Source organism: Chamaea fasciata, unplaced genomic scaffold (genome assembly GCF_029207755.1).
Source record: "Chamaea fasciata isolate MVZ Bird 193981 ecotype frontalis unplaced genomic scaffold, bChaFas1.0.hap1 SCAF_2, whole genome shotgun sequence".
NCBI lineage: Eukaryota > Metazoa > Chordata > Aves > Passeriformes > Sylviidae > Chamaea > Chamaea fasciata.
The window spans coordinates 30,598,646-30,615,851 of record NW_027094087.1 but is presented as its reverse complement, the minus strand read 5'-3'; the positions used below and the strand labels follow the sequence as shown (position 1 = coordinate 30,615,851).

General features: G+C 44.4%; 2 protein-coding genes across 5 annotated transcripts in view; one reads left to right on the top strand and one right to left on the bottom strand.

Moving 5' to 3' along the window:
- USP35 (ubiquitin specific peptidase 35) overlaps positions 1 to 5,219 on the bottom strand; it is a 26,645-nt gene extending 21,426 nt beyond the window's left edge. Inside the window, exon 1 of one of the 2 annotated variants that reach the window (XM_066175579.1) lies at positions 5,160 to 5,219. The gene's annotated coding sequence lies outside the window, so the exon portion shown is untranslated. The remainder of the gene's footprint in view (positions 1 to 5,159) is intronic. The other variant, XM_066175580.1, reaches the window with a different exon arrangement.
- KCTD21 (potassium channel tetramerization domain containing 21) lies at positions 4,863 to 17,206 on the top strand. 3 transcript variants are annotated; one of them, XM_066175587.1, is made up of 2 exons: positions 4,863 to 4,902; positions 13,209 to 17,206. In XM_066175587.1, the coding sequence occupies exon 2, from the start codon at positions 13,239 to 13,241 to the stop codon at positions 14,019 to 14,021; it is 783 nt and encodes a 260-aa protein (XP_066031684.1). In that variant the 5' UTR covers positions 4,863 to 4,902; positions 13,209 to 13,238; the 3' UTR covers positions 14,022 to 17,206. The 3 variants fall into 3 exon arrangements, with proteins under 3 accessions (XP_066031684.1, XP_066031683.1, XP_066031685.1); XM_066175586.1 differs by lacking the exon at positions 4,863 to 4,902 and adding an exon at positions 6,598 to 6,809; XM_066175588.1 differs by lacking the exon at positions 4,863 to 4,902 and adding an exon at positions 7,611 to 7,672.

The following is a 17,206-nucleotide window of genomic DNA, read 5'->3' as shown; positions in this document are numbered from 1 at the left end:
GCCAGCAGCAGATTTCCAGTAAAATCTCCTTAGTACATTTTGCAGAATGTAGTACCAGCTACCACACCCTAGGTCTTAACAAAGCTCTGAAAACATAGATGCAAAATGCACCATACCTTTAGGGAACCTTAGTAATAAATTCAGCACATTTCCTACAATGGCATCATAGAGACTTTGATAAATACCACTAAAGAAGGAAAAGCAATTCCCAGCATCCAAATGTAGAGTGATACATTAAGTGGTTTGCTTCTGACTTACAAAGAAGAAAATTGTCTACTTCCCTGAACTCCTTGGAGGTCTGGAAGTACAGAAATGAGACTCACCTTTTATTGTCCTTAACTCCTGCCAAAATGGTTTCTTTTATGTCAGCCAGGACATTACTGCTATTCCTGCTGCATCCTCCAGGCAGCCAGGCAATTAGGGTTCAATCCTGCAGCATGCTGAGCTGCTGCAGGATAAAAGGGAGCTCACATAGTGCCTTGCTAGAGCACAAAAAATACTCTGTTCTCTAAAATTTCTACAAAATTTGCCATGACTTGGTATACAACTTCTTACAAGGTCCAGCCCTTTTGTCACCTCTCTGGGTCTGTTTTCCAGACATAGCAAAGTAATTGTGCTCTAATGACTCCTCTTTGCAGGCAATAAATGTTCAATGGATTCATAGGCAAAAGAGGATTTTTTTAAAATTTTTTTTTTTGTTGTTCAAAGTACATCTCTGTTCATCCAGCTAAGAAGGGGAAACCACAGCCCACACATCATTACCACATCTAATAGATAATCATGTTGCTGTAGCAATATGAAAACTGAGGCACATCTAGACCATAGAATCATGGAATGGTTGGAAGGGACCTTAAAAACTATCTAGATCAAAGCATTTGCTCAAGGAGATGGAATAGGTTCTGACAGAGCCAGCAACCGAACCTCTCCAGACCTGCAAATACATTAATGGCGATGCTCCACTATACTTTGCTTTCAGCTGCTGTCTGAGTTGAACCCCATAAAGTGCAGTGGCAGAGAAGAGCACCAGGTTAATTTTTATGAGATCTAAGCAGAAAATCAGAGCTAATAACTGCAGAAAAATCCCATTAAATAGCCCTATAGAAAGAGAAGTGAGACTCCACCAATTTGCAGCCATAACAGGGAAAAACTGCCAGCACAGATGCCTGGCTGAATTTTTTGCATATGATTATAATTTGCCTTTCTAAATTCACCTTCTCTTTTCAAGGAGATCACATATTCCTTGCTTCCTGTCCCAGACTGTTTTCCAGTGGCAGATTGCACTCATTTTGTCTGTCTCCTACTCACTAGAGTTAATTACTTTTGGTTGCCGAGGCTCTTCATGCTTTTTTATCTTTGGAACCAGAACCGCCCTTTCGTACAGCACTGATGGAGATTGTCCTTCACCACAGGCAGCAGGTTTGGAGCAGGACATTGCCCTGCACCATAGGCAGTAGCAGATTCAGAGCAGGAGGCTGCTCCCATGCTCTGCAGGACAGTAGCTTTCAGTTTTCTCCAGAAAGCTCAGTAGCTTTCTGTTCTCTCCAGAGAGCAAAGGTTTATTTAAGGCATTGTCACCCAACTGGACTGTTGGCATTTTGTATGGCTTTGCTGTACATCAGGAGCTTCACCTTGGGAACAATGAGTTCCTCTCTTGTGGCGACACTCTTTTAGAGGTCTCAAAAAAGTAACCAACCAGAACATATCTATTTGCAATCAGCCTAAGTTTATCATATAGTAGTCCCTACCTTCTTTAAAATTCATTGATATTTTAGATCCACAGACCACTGTGGACCCTTTTCCTTCTTTCTGCAGCACCACGTATTTCATTGTTCTTTTTTCCTCTAAAATATCATAAATATGTTTGACCACATCATAAATTCTATCAGCCCTCTCCAAGTGACGACAGTACTGGCTGGGCAGGCTGCCCTACCTCAACCCATCTATCTTACTTACTTTACCCTGCTGTATTATTTCTCCAGAGCTTCTTCTTTGATTCCTTTGGTGCACACAGATCCCCGAGTTTTTTCTCTTGCTCTGTTTTTTGCTGTTAGGCACTCAGTCATCAAATTTTAAAAAAGGCTTTGGGTGGATATCAAAGCAATAGGTGCATTACCAAATAAAGCCTAAGGCTCTAGCATTTCATCCGCTCTTTCTTCAGACTCTTGCCAGCTCCATTCTTCCCCTTCAGTCAACAGCTACATACACACATCACTAGTACCTACTGGTATCCTTTTCTAGTAAGGCATCTCAAAACCATCAGTAGCATATTATCAACTATTCTGGTATGGATTTAGAAAGCATGACACAAAGAATTAAGTTCCTCTCTCCCTTGCAAACCAGCAGAGAGAAAGGCACGTGAGGCAAGGCTTGCTCTAACCATCAGACCAGCAGTGACAAACCACTGGCTCTGCAGCTGAGCCCGGCACCAACTCCAGACAAAGATAACCCACCCCAGATGCTTTTGATTTCTCTGAATTTATTTGGCATTGGATGCCCAAAAGTTCTGTCCTGCCTGCAATAGGTAAGTTTTCCCCAGTTTTCCTCCTTACATCCTCCAGTTGAAGATACCTTCCTTTTCTTTCCCCAAAAGACTTCTGCTTTCCTGCTTAGCTAGAGCTCTCAGCCTGAGCTGTAACACCCTACTTCCACAAGGTTTTATCCTGGGAGTGCCCAGATCCTGCACTGACCTTCAGGCCAACGTCCTTTCTATCACTGTCCCTGGAGACTGTAAAAACATCTACTCCGGAAAGCTGGTTGTTTTCCTGAAGGTATTTATAGCATTAAAATCACTCTTCTTTCTTCAGGTTTCTGTCTGCTTTTGTCTCTGTATAGAAATTAAAACCCTGGATACAACCCAAGGAAAAACCACGTCCTGTTCACCAAAGCATACCAGACTGAGGGCGGATACTGCCAACACTGCCTGGGATTCATCAGACACTGCTTCACTGTTTGGAGACAGAGATCTCCAATTCTTGGTGGTGCCTTCAGGAAAGGAATGATGGTATGATGCCCATTTGAGACCTCAGTTTCCCTCCAGCCCCCAATATATTTGGCTTTGCATCAGCCAATTCAGAAAGCAGGAATGCAAAGTGAGACCATGGCAAACTTTATGGACTCCATCACAAAGATGCCCAAAGCATTTTGAGACCCTTCCTCATGTGAAAGCTCAGCTGAATCCTTTCAGTCTAGGTAAGGCATGCTGTTGAAATTTTCCTGCCACCAGATGCAGCAGGGCATAGTTGAGCTCCCAAAGTGCTATGAAAACCTCATTGCAGCGCAAATATTCCAACATCTGCTTTTATTCTTCAGTAACACCTGCAAAGTCCAAGCTGGGGCAGATCTAACCTGAAATTGGACTGGATCTCAGCTAATCTGAATTTGACCCTCACTTCTAGAGTCTTTGGCTCCCTATGGGATGGGAACACCCCTAGGTGTCTCTCCCCAGGTCAGCTTCCCTAGAGAAAACCTGAATCTGTCTTGGCCAGTTTGTTATAACAAGATGCTGCCTTGTAAACAGGTTTGCAGAGCCCTGCAGGCACTGGGGGAATGCACACATCCCCACTTACCAATGTAGTTCCTGTATTTCTCCCTCCAAGCATTCACCTACAGCCTGATTCCCAAAAAGTCAAATGCTCAGGCACCCCTCCTCCACTATTCCCTTCTGCACCCTGACCACAGAGCATCTCTCTGTCCAAGCATCTCTCTGGGAATCCCAAAACCTGGTCCTTTCTCCCAAACTCCTCCCTACAAGCATCTCCCTCTTGAGCATCCTTCCTATGTCTCAGCCTTTTGAGTAGTTCTCACTCCAGCCATCTCTCCTGCATACCTCCCTCCAAGCCCTCTGCTACATTCCAACCCCAGAGCATCCCTCTGAGTACCCCTCCCAAGCACCCCTACCCTTAACCCTCCTTTGGAGCATCCCAGTTCCTGAGAACACCAACTCTATCCTGACCCTCAAGCAGTCCTTACTTCCCGTTCCTTCCTGCATCCCAACCCCAGAAAAACCGTCTGTATCCCGACTGCCAAGCATTTTTGCCTTTGAGCATCCCTCCTGCAACACTTTCCACCAGCACTCCTCCTGCACCACTTCCCTTGAGCAGCCCACCTGCATCCCTCAGAGCATCCCTCACTGCAAGCATCCCTCCAGCATCCCAACCCCCCATGCATCCCTTTCCCTGACTACCCCTTCTGTATCTCTCCCCCTGAGCACCCTTCCTAGACGCTTCTCACTGAGTATTTCTCCTGAATCCCTCAGCCCGGGCATTCATCACCCCAAGCACTCCTCCTGTACCTCTTACCCCGGGTACTCCTGCATCCCTCACCTTAAGTATCCCTCCAGGACTCCTTTTCCCGACTACTCCTTCTGCACCCCTTCCCCTGAGCACCCCCCCTACACCCTACACCCTAGTATTCCTTCTGAATTCCTCACCCCAAGCACACGTCCCGTACCTCTCATCGGCGCATCCCTCCTACATCCCTCACCCCGAGCGTTCCTCCTGCATCTCTCACGCCGAGCATCCCTCCTCCATCCCTCACACACCTCCTTCCCGGACTACTCCTCCTGCATCCCTTCCCCTGAGCATCCCTCCTACAACCCGAGCCCAGACCTCCGCTACTGCACCACTTCTTCAGCAGACAACCCTCCCCTCCCTGCGATCACCCCAACCCCTGACCGCCCCGCTCCGCGTTACCTCCGGCCGGGGCCGGGATGCGGCGTGGCCGGCTGCGAGCCGCAGTCCCGGGGCAGCGCTGGGCAGGGCCGAGGGCGGCGGCGAAACTACATCTCCCAGCGGGCCGGGCCGAGCCGTGCCGGGCCGTGCCGGGAGCGCCGCGCCCCCCGCTTCCTCCGCCTCCCTCCGCCTCTCGGCCAGCGGCGGAGCTCGGCGGCTGGAGGGGGCGCAGGTGGGTCCCCGGCGGGGCTGGGATCGTGGGGAGGGCCGGGGGCACCCCCCGCGGAATTCCCCGAGGGGGAGTTACGGGGGGAAACTGAGGCACGCGGAGGAAGCGGGGACTGGCGGCCGGGAGCCGCGCAGCTGGTCCACTGTGGGATGCGGGAAGGACGGGTGAGCCCCTTTTGAAGGGGAATTTGGAGTTATTTTTTTAGCATTTTAAGCTAATTTAGTAGTGTGGGTGCCTGGCTATATTGGGAGGAGCCGTACCTACGATTGTCTGTAGCACGGTCGGGTTCAGCGTCACTCTGCAAACTTTTCACATTCCCCTGCCCCCTTCCAATGAAACATCTCCGAAATTTAAGTATTCACAGCGAATCCAAGCCCTGTATGTCCACACCTGGGACATGCAGCCACCTGGGTCCAGCTGGGCGATGGACATGATAAGTGCCCTCCAGAGGGTCTAATTCTGAGTGGTGCCTACCTTGTTAGCGTGATTTCTGAGTGGGTTTTGCTGTGGTGCAGCAGCATCCGCACTGGGAATTAGCCGCCCTCTAATTGCAGGGATGCTCTGGAAGCAGTGGTGTCAGTGGGAGATAAGGTGGAGACTGGATTATTGAACCACCCCGTGTGTCCATCAAGCAGGTGGTGGGCCACCACGTGTGCCGTAAACTTGTTCAGGGACAAAATAAAGTGGTCCATGAAGGAAATAAAGAGTATCTGGAAGATACTCCAGGCATGCCAAGTGATACTTAAATCGGTGCTGGGATAGGACATTGAAAGTCGGTGAAAACTTTTGCCAGAACTGGCATCAAATGGGTATACTGGACCGTACAAAGGGTTCCATCAGCTTGGAAGGAAAAGTGATGCTCCCAGTGCCCTGAGCCCCAGGCAGGCTCCTTTCTGGCAGGCGGTGGCAGTGCCCTCCTGACCATCTGCACTGTCCGCCCAGCAGTCCTAAGCCTACGGGTGTTGAAGGTCACAGCAGGAGAGCACTGAGCACTGCAGCACTTTGGCTTTTATTCTCCAGACCTGGCTGCAGGTCTGGAGAATGTGGCTCTGCACTCCCTCTCCCCCTCCATCTTGTCCTCAGCCGTTCTCCTTCAGCAGCACTTAACCTTCTTTTCGTTCTCCTGCTGCCTGCTGTGTGCTGCTGCTTTTGTTCCTCCACTCCCAGGAGGAACCTGACCTTTGCTTTATATCGCTCCTTGCTTTTACTAACTGGGCACCAGCACTATTTCCCTACCTCTGCCTCCCTGCCCTTTCTCTTTATGCGTAAATTCAGCATCTGCAGAGAGCCTACGCGAAGCCTTCTGCATTCAGCTGCATCCCTAAGCAAGCAGCCCGGGAGATGCTCAAGGGCATGGAGGTGCAGGTTTGGAATGGGATCAACACCACACCATCATACCCACAGCAAACCAGGGCTGTTCCAAATCTCCCGTTCACGCTTTCTCATCCCTCATGCGGCTCACTGTCAGAACAGCGTTTCTGTGCATAACAAAGCAGGGTCAGAAAATTAAATATAAGTGAAATATTAAAAACGGGAAGATAAGCAGCTGCGCCCCGAAGGTGTGTAGTCAGTATGTCTGTCTCCCGGCATTGCAGCCGCCGGCAGTTCCATAGCAATAAAAGGGAAAGGGTGACCCGTCGTTTCCTGCCTGTCGCCTGCTGGGAATTTGAGTCCCTTCCCAGAGCTCGTCACCACGTTCCCCGTGCCAGCCTCGGGGTGAGCGGCCTTTCCCCAAACGCCTGCTGGAAATTTCCAGAGGCAGCACAGCAGTCCCGAAACAAAAAGCTGCTATGCCTCCCCGCAGGCGCTTCATTTTGGGATCTATTGCTCCTGGCAGGCACGCCATGCTCTGCTTCACCGACTGAATTTAAGGCTCTTACGTGCTGGTCAGTTGGAGGGGCTCATATTAAGTAAGTGTCCAAAATCAGGTGGGTCCGTTCTGCAGCGATGGGAAAACATGGGATTTCCTCTCTAAGATTGCCTTGAATAAGTATTTAGGGTGCAGAGACTGCACTGTGTATGTTTAATCTTCTATAGTAAAGGATGAGCTGAGCTAAGTAAATGTGCATCAAGGATATGTGTAGGGAGGGGCGAGTCTATCCTTACAAAGGATTTTGTCCAGAATTCTTCCTAAAACTCAGCTCTCATTGGTGCCTGCTGTCTGCTGCAAGTTGGGTAAGTGGTCAGTTGAGATGTGGTTTGTTTGGGGTTTTTAAACCCTTAAATGCTATTTTTTTTGTTGTTTCTGCCCTCCTCCTTTAGTTAGTTCATTATTATTATTTTTATCTTGTCTTTCATGAGGTGACTTCTAGGCTTCAAACTGCCTTGTTTGCAGCCCCCATAACGCAGAAAGGCACGAGCTTGTAGGGTTTAGATTTCCTCCGTAAGGTTGTCCCCTTGAGAAGGGACAAGGCACAGAACTGTTCTGAAGGTTGAATTACAGCAGGTGCCATCGGTTTGGCTGTGTCCAGGTCTGGAGTTCCCAACTTTATGAGGGTTTTTGTTTGTTTGTTTCCTCAGGGCTCAGGTGTTTGGTAGAAACTGGAATTTTTACCTCAAACCAAAGTGTGTATTTCAGTAAGACACAGTGGTGTAAAGTGATACATGCCAAGTGTGGGCACAGCCCAAAGCAGAACAAGCTTCACACAGGAAGAAGCACCTTTGCATGATTATGTGTTCACAGTTAATATGCTCTAATGCAACAGACTGGAGCCCCATCCTGCAGCAACCATCTTTTGCTGAATCCCATTTAAAGTCTCCAGCAGCCATACAGGTGCCCAGCTATTTCTTTTTTCTTACTTCCTTTTGAGCTGAAATCAATCCTGCCCCTCCTGAGGCAGAATTACTTCCTATAAAGCACTACCTGATCTGTCTCTTGTAACATTTTTCTACTTGATGTGGCTTTCACCAGCTCTCTTGGGCAATGCTCAAAAAGCCAGAGAGGTTTTTAGTCTGGCTGCTCTTCCTGATGCTTAGCAGAAATGGTCCCTGGTTTGCTCTAATTCTGTTGCCACTTAGGCATCATTCATTACATCATCCTAAATAATTAATTTCTTCTTTTTTTTTAATTTTCTTTTCTTTTTCCTGTGTGTATATTTTGCAGTTCACTGTTAGTCCTCAACTATTTCTTATAGCAGCTGCACGTATTTCACTGTCTTAAATACAGATTTTCCAAGTTTTGGTTGTGGAGGGATATTTCACAGGTGAGCTATTGAAGGCTACACGATAAAATTAATGAGTCATGCAATACTTTAGACATAAGATTAGGAGGCACTGGTACAGGCTACAGAGAGAATCTGTGACTGCCCTGTCCCTGGCAGTGTTCAAGGCCAGGTTGGATAGGACTTTGAGCAGCCTTGTCTAGTGAAAGGTGTCCCTGCCCATGAGGCGTGGGTTGGAACAAGTTAATCTTCAGGGTTCCTTCCAACCCGAGGCATTTTATAATTTTGTGATTCCATGAAATTAAAACTGTTAGAAAAAATGACTTTGTAAATGGCCATGTACATGCTACATCTTGCAGCAAAAACTCTATTTCTGTAACAGCATATGTTAACTCACATTTCAGGGGATGCTATAATTTTAATGCTTTTAATACCATGTGTAAGGGCATCAGAGACCCTAAGCAGCCTGTGAGGTGGACTTTGGAAACCTTAACAACTCAACATGATCCTCTTCAACCAAATGACAGATTGCTCTTGCTTTGCTGTTTTGTTTAATTAATCTCATTAATTAAATCCCCTGAATGACACTAGGATCAACCAGTTATCCACATCTTGGGCATTGCCTCTGAAATCCAGAAGGATTGATTAGTTTTCCTTCCCTGACATTTTGAAAGTGAAATGTGTGTTAACAATCAATTTCTTTTCCCAATTAAAATCCTGTTTAAAATTGTCTTTATATATATATATGTATATATAGAGAGAGCTATAGCTATCTTTCGACAACCATGTAAACATATCTGTAACTTTAGACTTTCTATTAAACTGCATTCTTTTTGCTAAAAAGGATAGATTACAGCCGCATGCATTTTTCAGTGATTAAAAACAGTAATATTTGTGCCATTTGTTTACATTTTACTTAGGTTGGCAAATCATGACTGATGGGGGTTTTTTTGTTTTGATGATTACTGTACACTTGTGGGTTTTTGCCAAGTTGGGTGAAACAGGCACTCAGTTAAATTATGTATACAGAATTTTTATTTATTAGCTAATTAAAGCGCTCTTAAATGTGATGAATACAGGAGAGGGGAAATAAGCTTATCCAGAGCTGTTCTACATTCAAAATGATTATGAAACAGAGTGGTATGATAATGATGGTTCTAAATATGTGAAGGCATTGATCAGTGAAAACAGTTAGCTTTTGTCATTTTGTATACTTGCATACCTTCCTGCTGTGTCAACCTCCATCATTCTCCCAGCTTCAAACCAGTTATTTGCTGAACTAAGCTCATGGGGTAGAGGGTTATTACAGAAATGTTGTCTATGCAGCTGTTGAGGATGCTCCTAGGATTAAAACCCAAGTTAAAATTTACAAGCTGTGGTCAGTTGAAATGCTTAGGTGGTCAGACAGCAGCTTTGGTTCAGGAGTTTGACTTTTTCATAAAGCTGACGACTGCACTGCTGGTTTCTCTCAATTTACATCATGTGATAAGATCATGACTTCAAATCAAATGTAGACTTCCCCCCTCCCATGATATTAAAAGAGGTATTTAAATACAGGTTTCTCTTAGAAGCACAAAATAAATCTTGTGTTCTTCAGCCAAATTTGCATCTTCAGCTGTCAAATTAGATCTCTAGCTGACCTAATTTGAGTGAATTTGAAATGCTGCTTGGGGAGGAGCTACACAGAAGACTTTACTGTCATTCTCTGCTTCCAAGAACTGTAACCCAATTTGTACTTTTCCTTGGTGATTGCAGGTTGTAAAATCATACAATCATAGAATGGTTTGGGTTGGAAGGGACCGTAAAGATCATCTAGTTCCAACCCACCCTCTCCTGTGGGCAGGGACACCTTCCACTAGGCCAGTAGCCTCCCATGTCCAAGATCAGTGTCCTTGGTACCCCCTCTTTGTGGAAATCTCACCAAGAAGAAGTGATTTTCATGCTGCATTCTTGGACTACCTTTATATTGCATTAGCAAAACACCCAGGCTTGAAAAGCATGCTGAGGACTGCAAATGGTGGTTGAATGATTAAAGAGAGAAAACTTACAACCCATCTCATTTCAATTTTTTACAGGTTTATGAAAAACAATTTTTCATGAACAGGATTTTAGGGAAAAAAGCAGCAAAGACTGACTTTCCCCAGCTACTGTCAAGTATGTTGGTTGGTCAATGCATTAAGTCCAGGTTGATGATAGATCCAGTAGACATTCATGCCCATTTGTGCTCGAATTTTTGGGTCTTCTGAGGTTCCCAGACTATCAGATTTATCTTCACACTATGACGATATAAACCTCTAAGAAATGCAATGAATTAGGCCAAAGAAGACAATTAGGAAAGAGAGCTGAGGAATAGTTATCCTCCAGCCTTATCCATGGGCAAGATGTTTGCATCCTTAAATGTTTAAAATTTAACATTGTGCAGGTTCAAATGGGCAGGGTCAAAATCAGAGCAGGCTGGTGTCCTAGGAGAGCAAAATCCAGTCTGTATGGGTCTTCAGAATGCAGAATAGCCATGAGCAGAATGGGTTGTCCAGGGCATGTGTCTGAGCAATGCCCAGAGGTGGGAGAGGAGCAGAGCCCACACTCGGGGCTGAGAGAGGCTGTCAATCTGTGTGCTACTTTTCCAGCTCCAGAGCTAAGACTTGGTTAGATTTCTGATGCTGTTGCAGCCGGCATAGATACAGTCTTCAGCTTCAGAGACCTCATGATACTGCTATATTTTGTTGGCCACCTCCTTTTGGACTGCTTATAAGAAAACAGTTACAGGTGATTTAAATGTTACCTGTTCAGGTTGGACCAAGTCGTCTGCCTCTCATTCAGGCTATCAGTGAGGTGTTGGATCAGACTAAACCTAGGATGGATGATCAGTTTGAAATGAAGATCTATATCTCTGGGCTTTATGGTGGTATTTGGGTTCTGACTCTTGACCAGGAGCTCTGCCAAGTGAATTCTTGACATGGACACATCAAGGGAAACATCTTGATCTGTGTCTGGCTAATGCTGGCAGAAAGCATGAGAAAAAAAAACAAAAACTCTGATGATGTAGATAAGTGGGCTTAGGCTCAAAAATCTGAAAGCTTCACCTATGAAGGAAGAACAGGTTGTTTAGTCTACAGCAGCTTGAAGGGCAGCAGATGTAGGAAGCAGCAATGAACATGGCTTCTGGAGTCTCTATCACTTCTGCTTCTACAAGCTGTGCTACTTGGAGAGAGGTATGGGGAAGCTTCTGTTTGATGAAATTGAAAAAAATTAAAATCCATTTTAGGCTGCTTTTGTGAATGCCTGATTGTTCTTGTAGCAATGCTTTTGCAGACATACTGCAAACCCTTGGGGGGAAAAAAATCCATGGCAGCCACTTGTGCTACAGAATTAGATCAGTTGAATCCTCCACATGATCAGGTTTAAACAGCTCTTGACTCTAAATTGGGTAGAAGTCTTCAAGAGTGGGAAGTATGCTGAGACTACAGTGTCAAGGGGAGTTTAGCACTGGAACAGATAGTTTTTTTGGGAGTATATTTATTTGAGGTTAGTCACAAGGATGGTCTGTGGCCATCAATGCACGAGTTGTTGTGTTGGCCTACACATGCATATTTATTTGCCAGTTTTGCTGGATGTATGGGGCTAAGGGATATACAGGGAAAGCACTCTAGATTTAGAGATTTGCATCTTTCCATTATTGTGCAATGGGATATAGGCTGTGTGCCAAGGGCTAAAGAACAAAGTGGAATGTTAGTCTGAGACAACAAGCTAAAGACGGGCTCTCCTTTGACCTGTTAATTAACTGCCTTAGGTTGGGCCAGTTTTTCTTAGCAAAATGTGCTGCTGTCTAGAGATGTATTTGTTTTAGAATGCCATTAGCACTATTATCTGGGTTTTAGCAGTCATTAAAAAATTTATATTCCAGCACAGATGACCTTCTCCCTATCTGTATTTTGCTGTGACTCCAGGGCTGATAATAGTGGGTAGTGTCTATGATTATTCCATTACTAGTTCGGAAAATGCCTGCACTTAATTCAATTTTAAAGGAACTGTTTGGCAGCTTTCTGTTGAACGGCTGTGGTAACTGCAGCAAGAGCTACCTCCTGTCTCTGGAAGAAAACACTGGTGGGTTTCCTGCTGAGCTGTTGATTGATTTAGATTCAGCAAAAAAGGAAAAACAGATTTGCAGGTCCTCAGGTAGCAGGACTCGTGGCCTACCTGCACAAGACAGCTAAGCTGAACTGCAGTGGAGAGAGCTGCACAGCTCTTTTCTTTTCCCTTAGCCCAGCCCGGGCACTGGTCCAGCTCCAACATACAGCTAAGCATGCTGAATAGAAAATGTTGGGTTTTCTCCCTAAACTGGCTCACTGTGGGATCAGATGAGTGGCATAAGGGGGAGGATGGTATGGGGGAGGGCAAGGGGAGGTCATGCATGCCCCTTCCTAAGGCTTAACTGCACTTTAAAATCACATCCTTAGTTCATGTCAGCTGATGGCAGAGGCTCTGCATGGAAATGACGTGAACTGCAATATGGCCCCAAATAATTAGAAAATGTTTTCTAGGAAAAAGCACATTGGAAGGAGAAAGTCTGGTTTTTTTTTTAATGCAAAGAACCACAAATTGTCTTGTGCTTACGGCAGCAACTGCTGTCTGGCTCCCTGCTATGCTGACTGCACTCAGACATATGTCAGGGGATTCTGCTGAACTGCTTTGTTACTTTAATCATATCTTCAAACACTATGGAAGGTGTTGGGTCATGTCCAGTTCTTGTCCTGTCTTTCTTTGCCCCCTCTAAATTCTCTGTTTGTGAGGAAAATAAGATCATACAAGCCCAGAACACTACTTTGAAGTCAGCCCTCATTGTAGATATTGGAGGGAGATTGACTTTTAGTGTAACTGTAAAGTTTTTTAGAGGATTCATGATTTCTGGCACTAAACTGAATTAAACGAAGTCCTGTTCAAATCTGTTAGGAGAAAAAACATCCTTATGCTTGTTCTCAAGATACAACCTCAAAAAATAATTCCTCACTTCTAATTTTTATGGTGAATTCTTGCCACATGGTTACCATTATATATTTAGGACTATTTTTCTCTGTAGTTTAACCTTTCAAAAAGATTAATGCAACTAAATATGTGGTGTTGGATTTTTTTTTATTTTATTTTTTTTAGAATTAGTCCCAGCACCGTGACTTTTCCATCATGTCAGAACCTATCACGCTCAATGTTGGAGGAAAACTCTATACCACCTCTCTGTCCACTCTGACTAGCTTTCCAGACTCCATGCTGGGGGCCATGTTTAGTGGGAAGATTCCAACCAAGAAGGACAGCCAAGGTAACTGCTTTATTGACAGAGATGGCAAAATCTTCCGCTATATCCTGAACTTCTTACGAACTTCTCACTTGGACCTCCCCGAAGATTTTCAGGAAATGGGCTTACTGCGGCGGGAAGTAGATTTTTATCAAATTCAGCCCCTGATTGAGGCCTTGCAGGAGAAGGAGGTAGAGCTTTCTAAAGCAGAGAAAAATGCCATGCTCAACATCACCCTCGATCAGAAGACCCAGACTGTTCACTTCACTGTCCGTGAAGCACCGCAGATTTACAGCCTGTCTTCCTCCAACATGGAAGTGTTCAGTGCTCATATCTTCTCCACGTCATGCCTGTTCCTGAAGCTTCTTGGTTCCAAACTGTACTACTGTTTCAATGGAAACCTTTCCTCAATATCCAGTTACCTGCAGGACCCCAACCACTTGACCTTAGATTGGGTTGCAAGTGTGGAAGGCCTTCCCGAAGAGGAGTACACCAGGCAGAACTTGAAGAGACTCTGGGTGGTGCCAGATAATAAGCAAATCAATAGTTTCCAGGTGTTTGTGGAAGAAGTGCTGAAAATAGCCATGAGTGATGGTTTCTGCATAGATTCTGCTCATCCACATACTTCAGATTTCATGAATAATAAGATTATTCGCCTAATTAGGTACAAATAGGAATGAATGGCTGTTTGCTGTGGTGCCAGCATGGAGATAATGCAGGTTAAGTGTTTCCCTTTAAAACACACTTACAGCTTAATTCAGAATCATGCTTATCTGGATTAAGAGTCACTAACAAGGAGATGATTTTCCTTTAATGTACTTACCAATACAACCTTTCAGAATGTGTCCATATTCCAGACAGAAGCGATATTGTCTAGCACCTGAATTAAGGACTGGCTCTGTCTGTCTCTGCCTCTGCCTCTGACCTGCTGTACAGTTCTGGGGGAAATCACTTAACTTCTGTCCTCCTTAGGTTTTCCAATTGAAAAATGAGTGATCCTTCGCCTGCATTGCCAGGGGATGCGAGGGTTCGGTAACCATGGTTTGGAATGTGTCTGGAGAACGGATGCAATGAAAGATACCATGGAGCAGCAGTGCAGCAGACAGCCCTAGGAGCACATTTGCCATGTCTTGCTGTATCACCTGTGCAGAGCATTGAAGAAGCTTGTTTGGATCCGCAGAGAAGAAGCCTTCCCATGTGCACTCAATACAGCTGTAAAGGATGATGCAAGTTGCAAATGAGTAAGAGATCCCATCTCTTTGGGTTCAACAAAGCCTTTCTGTCACCCTGTGAAGCTGACTTGGGTTTTTTCTGAACCCTGTGAGGAAGCCCCTGCTTTATTGTGCTTTCTGGGAAGCTGTGTTGGAATAATGTGACTGGCAAGGAAGCCATAGAAGAGAGAATGGCATTACTACAAACCGAGAAGATTAAACCTTTACTTTTACATTCCAAATGCATCCGAGACAACTAGTCCTTTTCTTTCTCTTACAATGTTAATATTTGTCTGGAGGATGCTGCTGAAACTTTCTAAAGTGAAGACAGATTTTGGGGCAGAGGCCCCCAAAGGTATTCTAAACATTTGAGCCTCTTTTGGGCATACCTCCCTTCAGCAGTGCCTGGAATGCATGGGATGCTCTCTGGGTAGGATGGATTTCATTTGAAAAGACAACATTCTCACCAGGTTACACCTAATATTTTTCATTGCAAAAACAGAGGGTCATTTTTCCTATCCTGGTTCATTGAGCCTTTTTTTGTTGAATATCTTCGTGAAATGGTCAGGTCACTAAAAGAATTTTACCTGCTTGCTTGGCTTCAGTGTCAGCTTGCCAGAGGGAAGGCAGTGGGAAACCAGAGGTCAAACTCTTCCCTACACACCTGGTCTGTGCTGTAATGAAGATCATAACTCACTAGCTGCATGTTGCCTCTAAACATCATTTGTGCCACATTCAGGATGATTCTTTCTCAGCTAATTATGTTTAAAAGTATCTTAACTGTATTTCCCTGACCAGATTGCTGTGAGTGCATGAGAGGCCCTCTGGAACACTTTCAGGTATCTTTAATGAGATAGAAGGGAAAATGCAATAACTAAGTTTTGCATTTAGAGTTCTTAGTGCTTCCAGAGGTTTCTAGCACTGCGCCGCAAAGCTCAGTACTGCGCATGTTCTTGTTTCCCAAAGTAACTACTCTGTTGTTACATTAAGCTGACCTGTGAACACGCTTAAAGAAGCTTTTTTTTTCCTTGTAAAAAACCAGTGTGATCAATATATTTCTACTGTCCCAAACTGTGACTGCATGAACAACACAAATCAGCATGCTGATAGGTAAAATGCACATTCTGCAGTTGTTACAAACCACTGCCCTTTGTCTGACTTGGTGCTAAACCAGCATGATATATGTGGGACCATGTTGTCAGAAAGCACTGATTGGGCTTGAAGCCCTCAGAACCACTAAGCGTGGCAAATTTTGTGTATTTTGAGGATTGTAAACAGGATTTTGTGACCAAATTCCAGTTTGAGTCACCATGTTCTGTATTTAGTTGCATTAGGAAGAACTTTTTTTTTTTTTTTTGCCATCCTGGTCCTGAACTACAAAGCACAAGTTGGCCAGTCAGCTGGACACTGACAGGGATGATCTGTGCTGGTAATATAATTATGATGATAATTATGATAATATAAAATGAACCCTCTTTGATCTAATTTGTGACTGGAACAGATATGCTGTTGCTGACTTTATAATAACAAGAGATTTTGGGGACTGTTGACAGTATTTCTTTTTAACCCACACCCTTGAGAGTAGATTTTAAATGATCTGTAACTGGAGTTCTTGTATGTCATGACTAAAATAATACTCACCAGTAGGAATTTGTTTCCTGTCAGCTTCGAGATTATCCAAAGGTAAGAGCAGTGGGCTCAGATCTCATTTGGAAGGGTGGAGGGGGCAAAGTGTGACCTACACCTTTTAGAGCTCGGGATCAATACTGCTCCATTCTGTTTCAGCAAAATAAACTATTCCATGGGAGAGTTGAATCATTACTGCATTTTTTTTTCAGTGAAAGGCAAGTAAGAGGAATCTGTAAAAGGAGAGAACTGTACTCAGATCTTTACCTGGAGTGCTTTAACCCATCAGTCCATTACACAAAAGGTGAATAAATTGAATACACATTTATTTGTACTCATGCAACCAAGTCAGTAAAAGGTACAGCTGGCCCCAGATCTCTGTCATTTATTAATAGACAGTGAGCTGCAAAATATCTCTCTTTTGTCTATGTAGATAGATGCAGAATTTCCAGCCAGTATAAAGACATGAGTGAAGCCATGCTTTGGGAGGAACAGAAGAATTTGAGGTACCTCAAATTTGCTAAGCACCATAAACATCCTTAAGTATGAGGTACTATTTATACTGGAAATGGGCGGTTAAGTGAATCACTTGTGATTGCAGTCAAACATATGTTCTACAAATGCAGCTGCTATTTCAAACTCCCCACTAAGCTCAATTTATAGCTGCTCCCGAATTCTGCAGTCTGTGAGTTACGATATAATGACTGTTTATAGGGATGTTCTCTCTCCAGAGCATTTGTTTGCCTTTTTATCTGAATAGCTGTTTTTTGTTTACCTTCTTTTTCTGAGCCTTGGAGGTGTAACTTGCTTTTGTTTACCAGTCAACAGCGCTGATAATGATTCTTCTCAAGAGTTTTCCTGAATTAAAGAGAAGCAAACATGCACAAAGCCATACTAAGTATAGCACAACCCCATTTCTAGTCATGAAAAGCACTTGGCATTTATTAGCAGTACCATCTAAAAATTATTTCACTGTTGAGTGGAATATTCACTCTCAGAATAAACATTTTTATTCCTGGAAA

What these genes read in the sequence shown, in the direction of transcription:
- KCTD21 (XM_066175587.1), top strand. Translation starts at nt 13,239, where the DNA reads ATGTCAGAACCTATCACGCTCAATGTTGGAGGAAAACTCTATACCACC.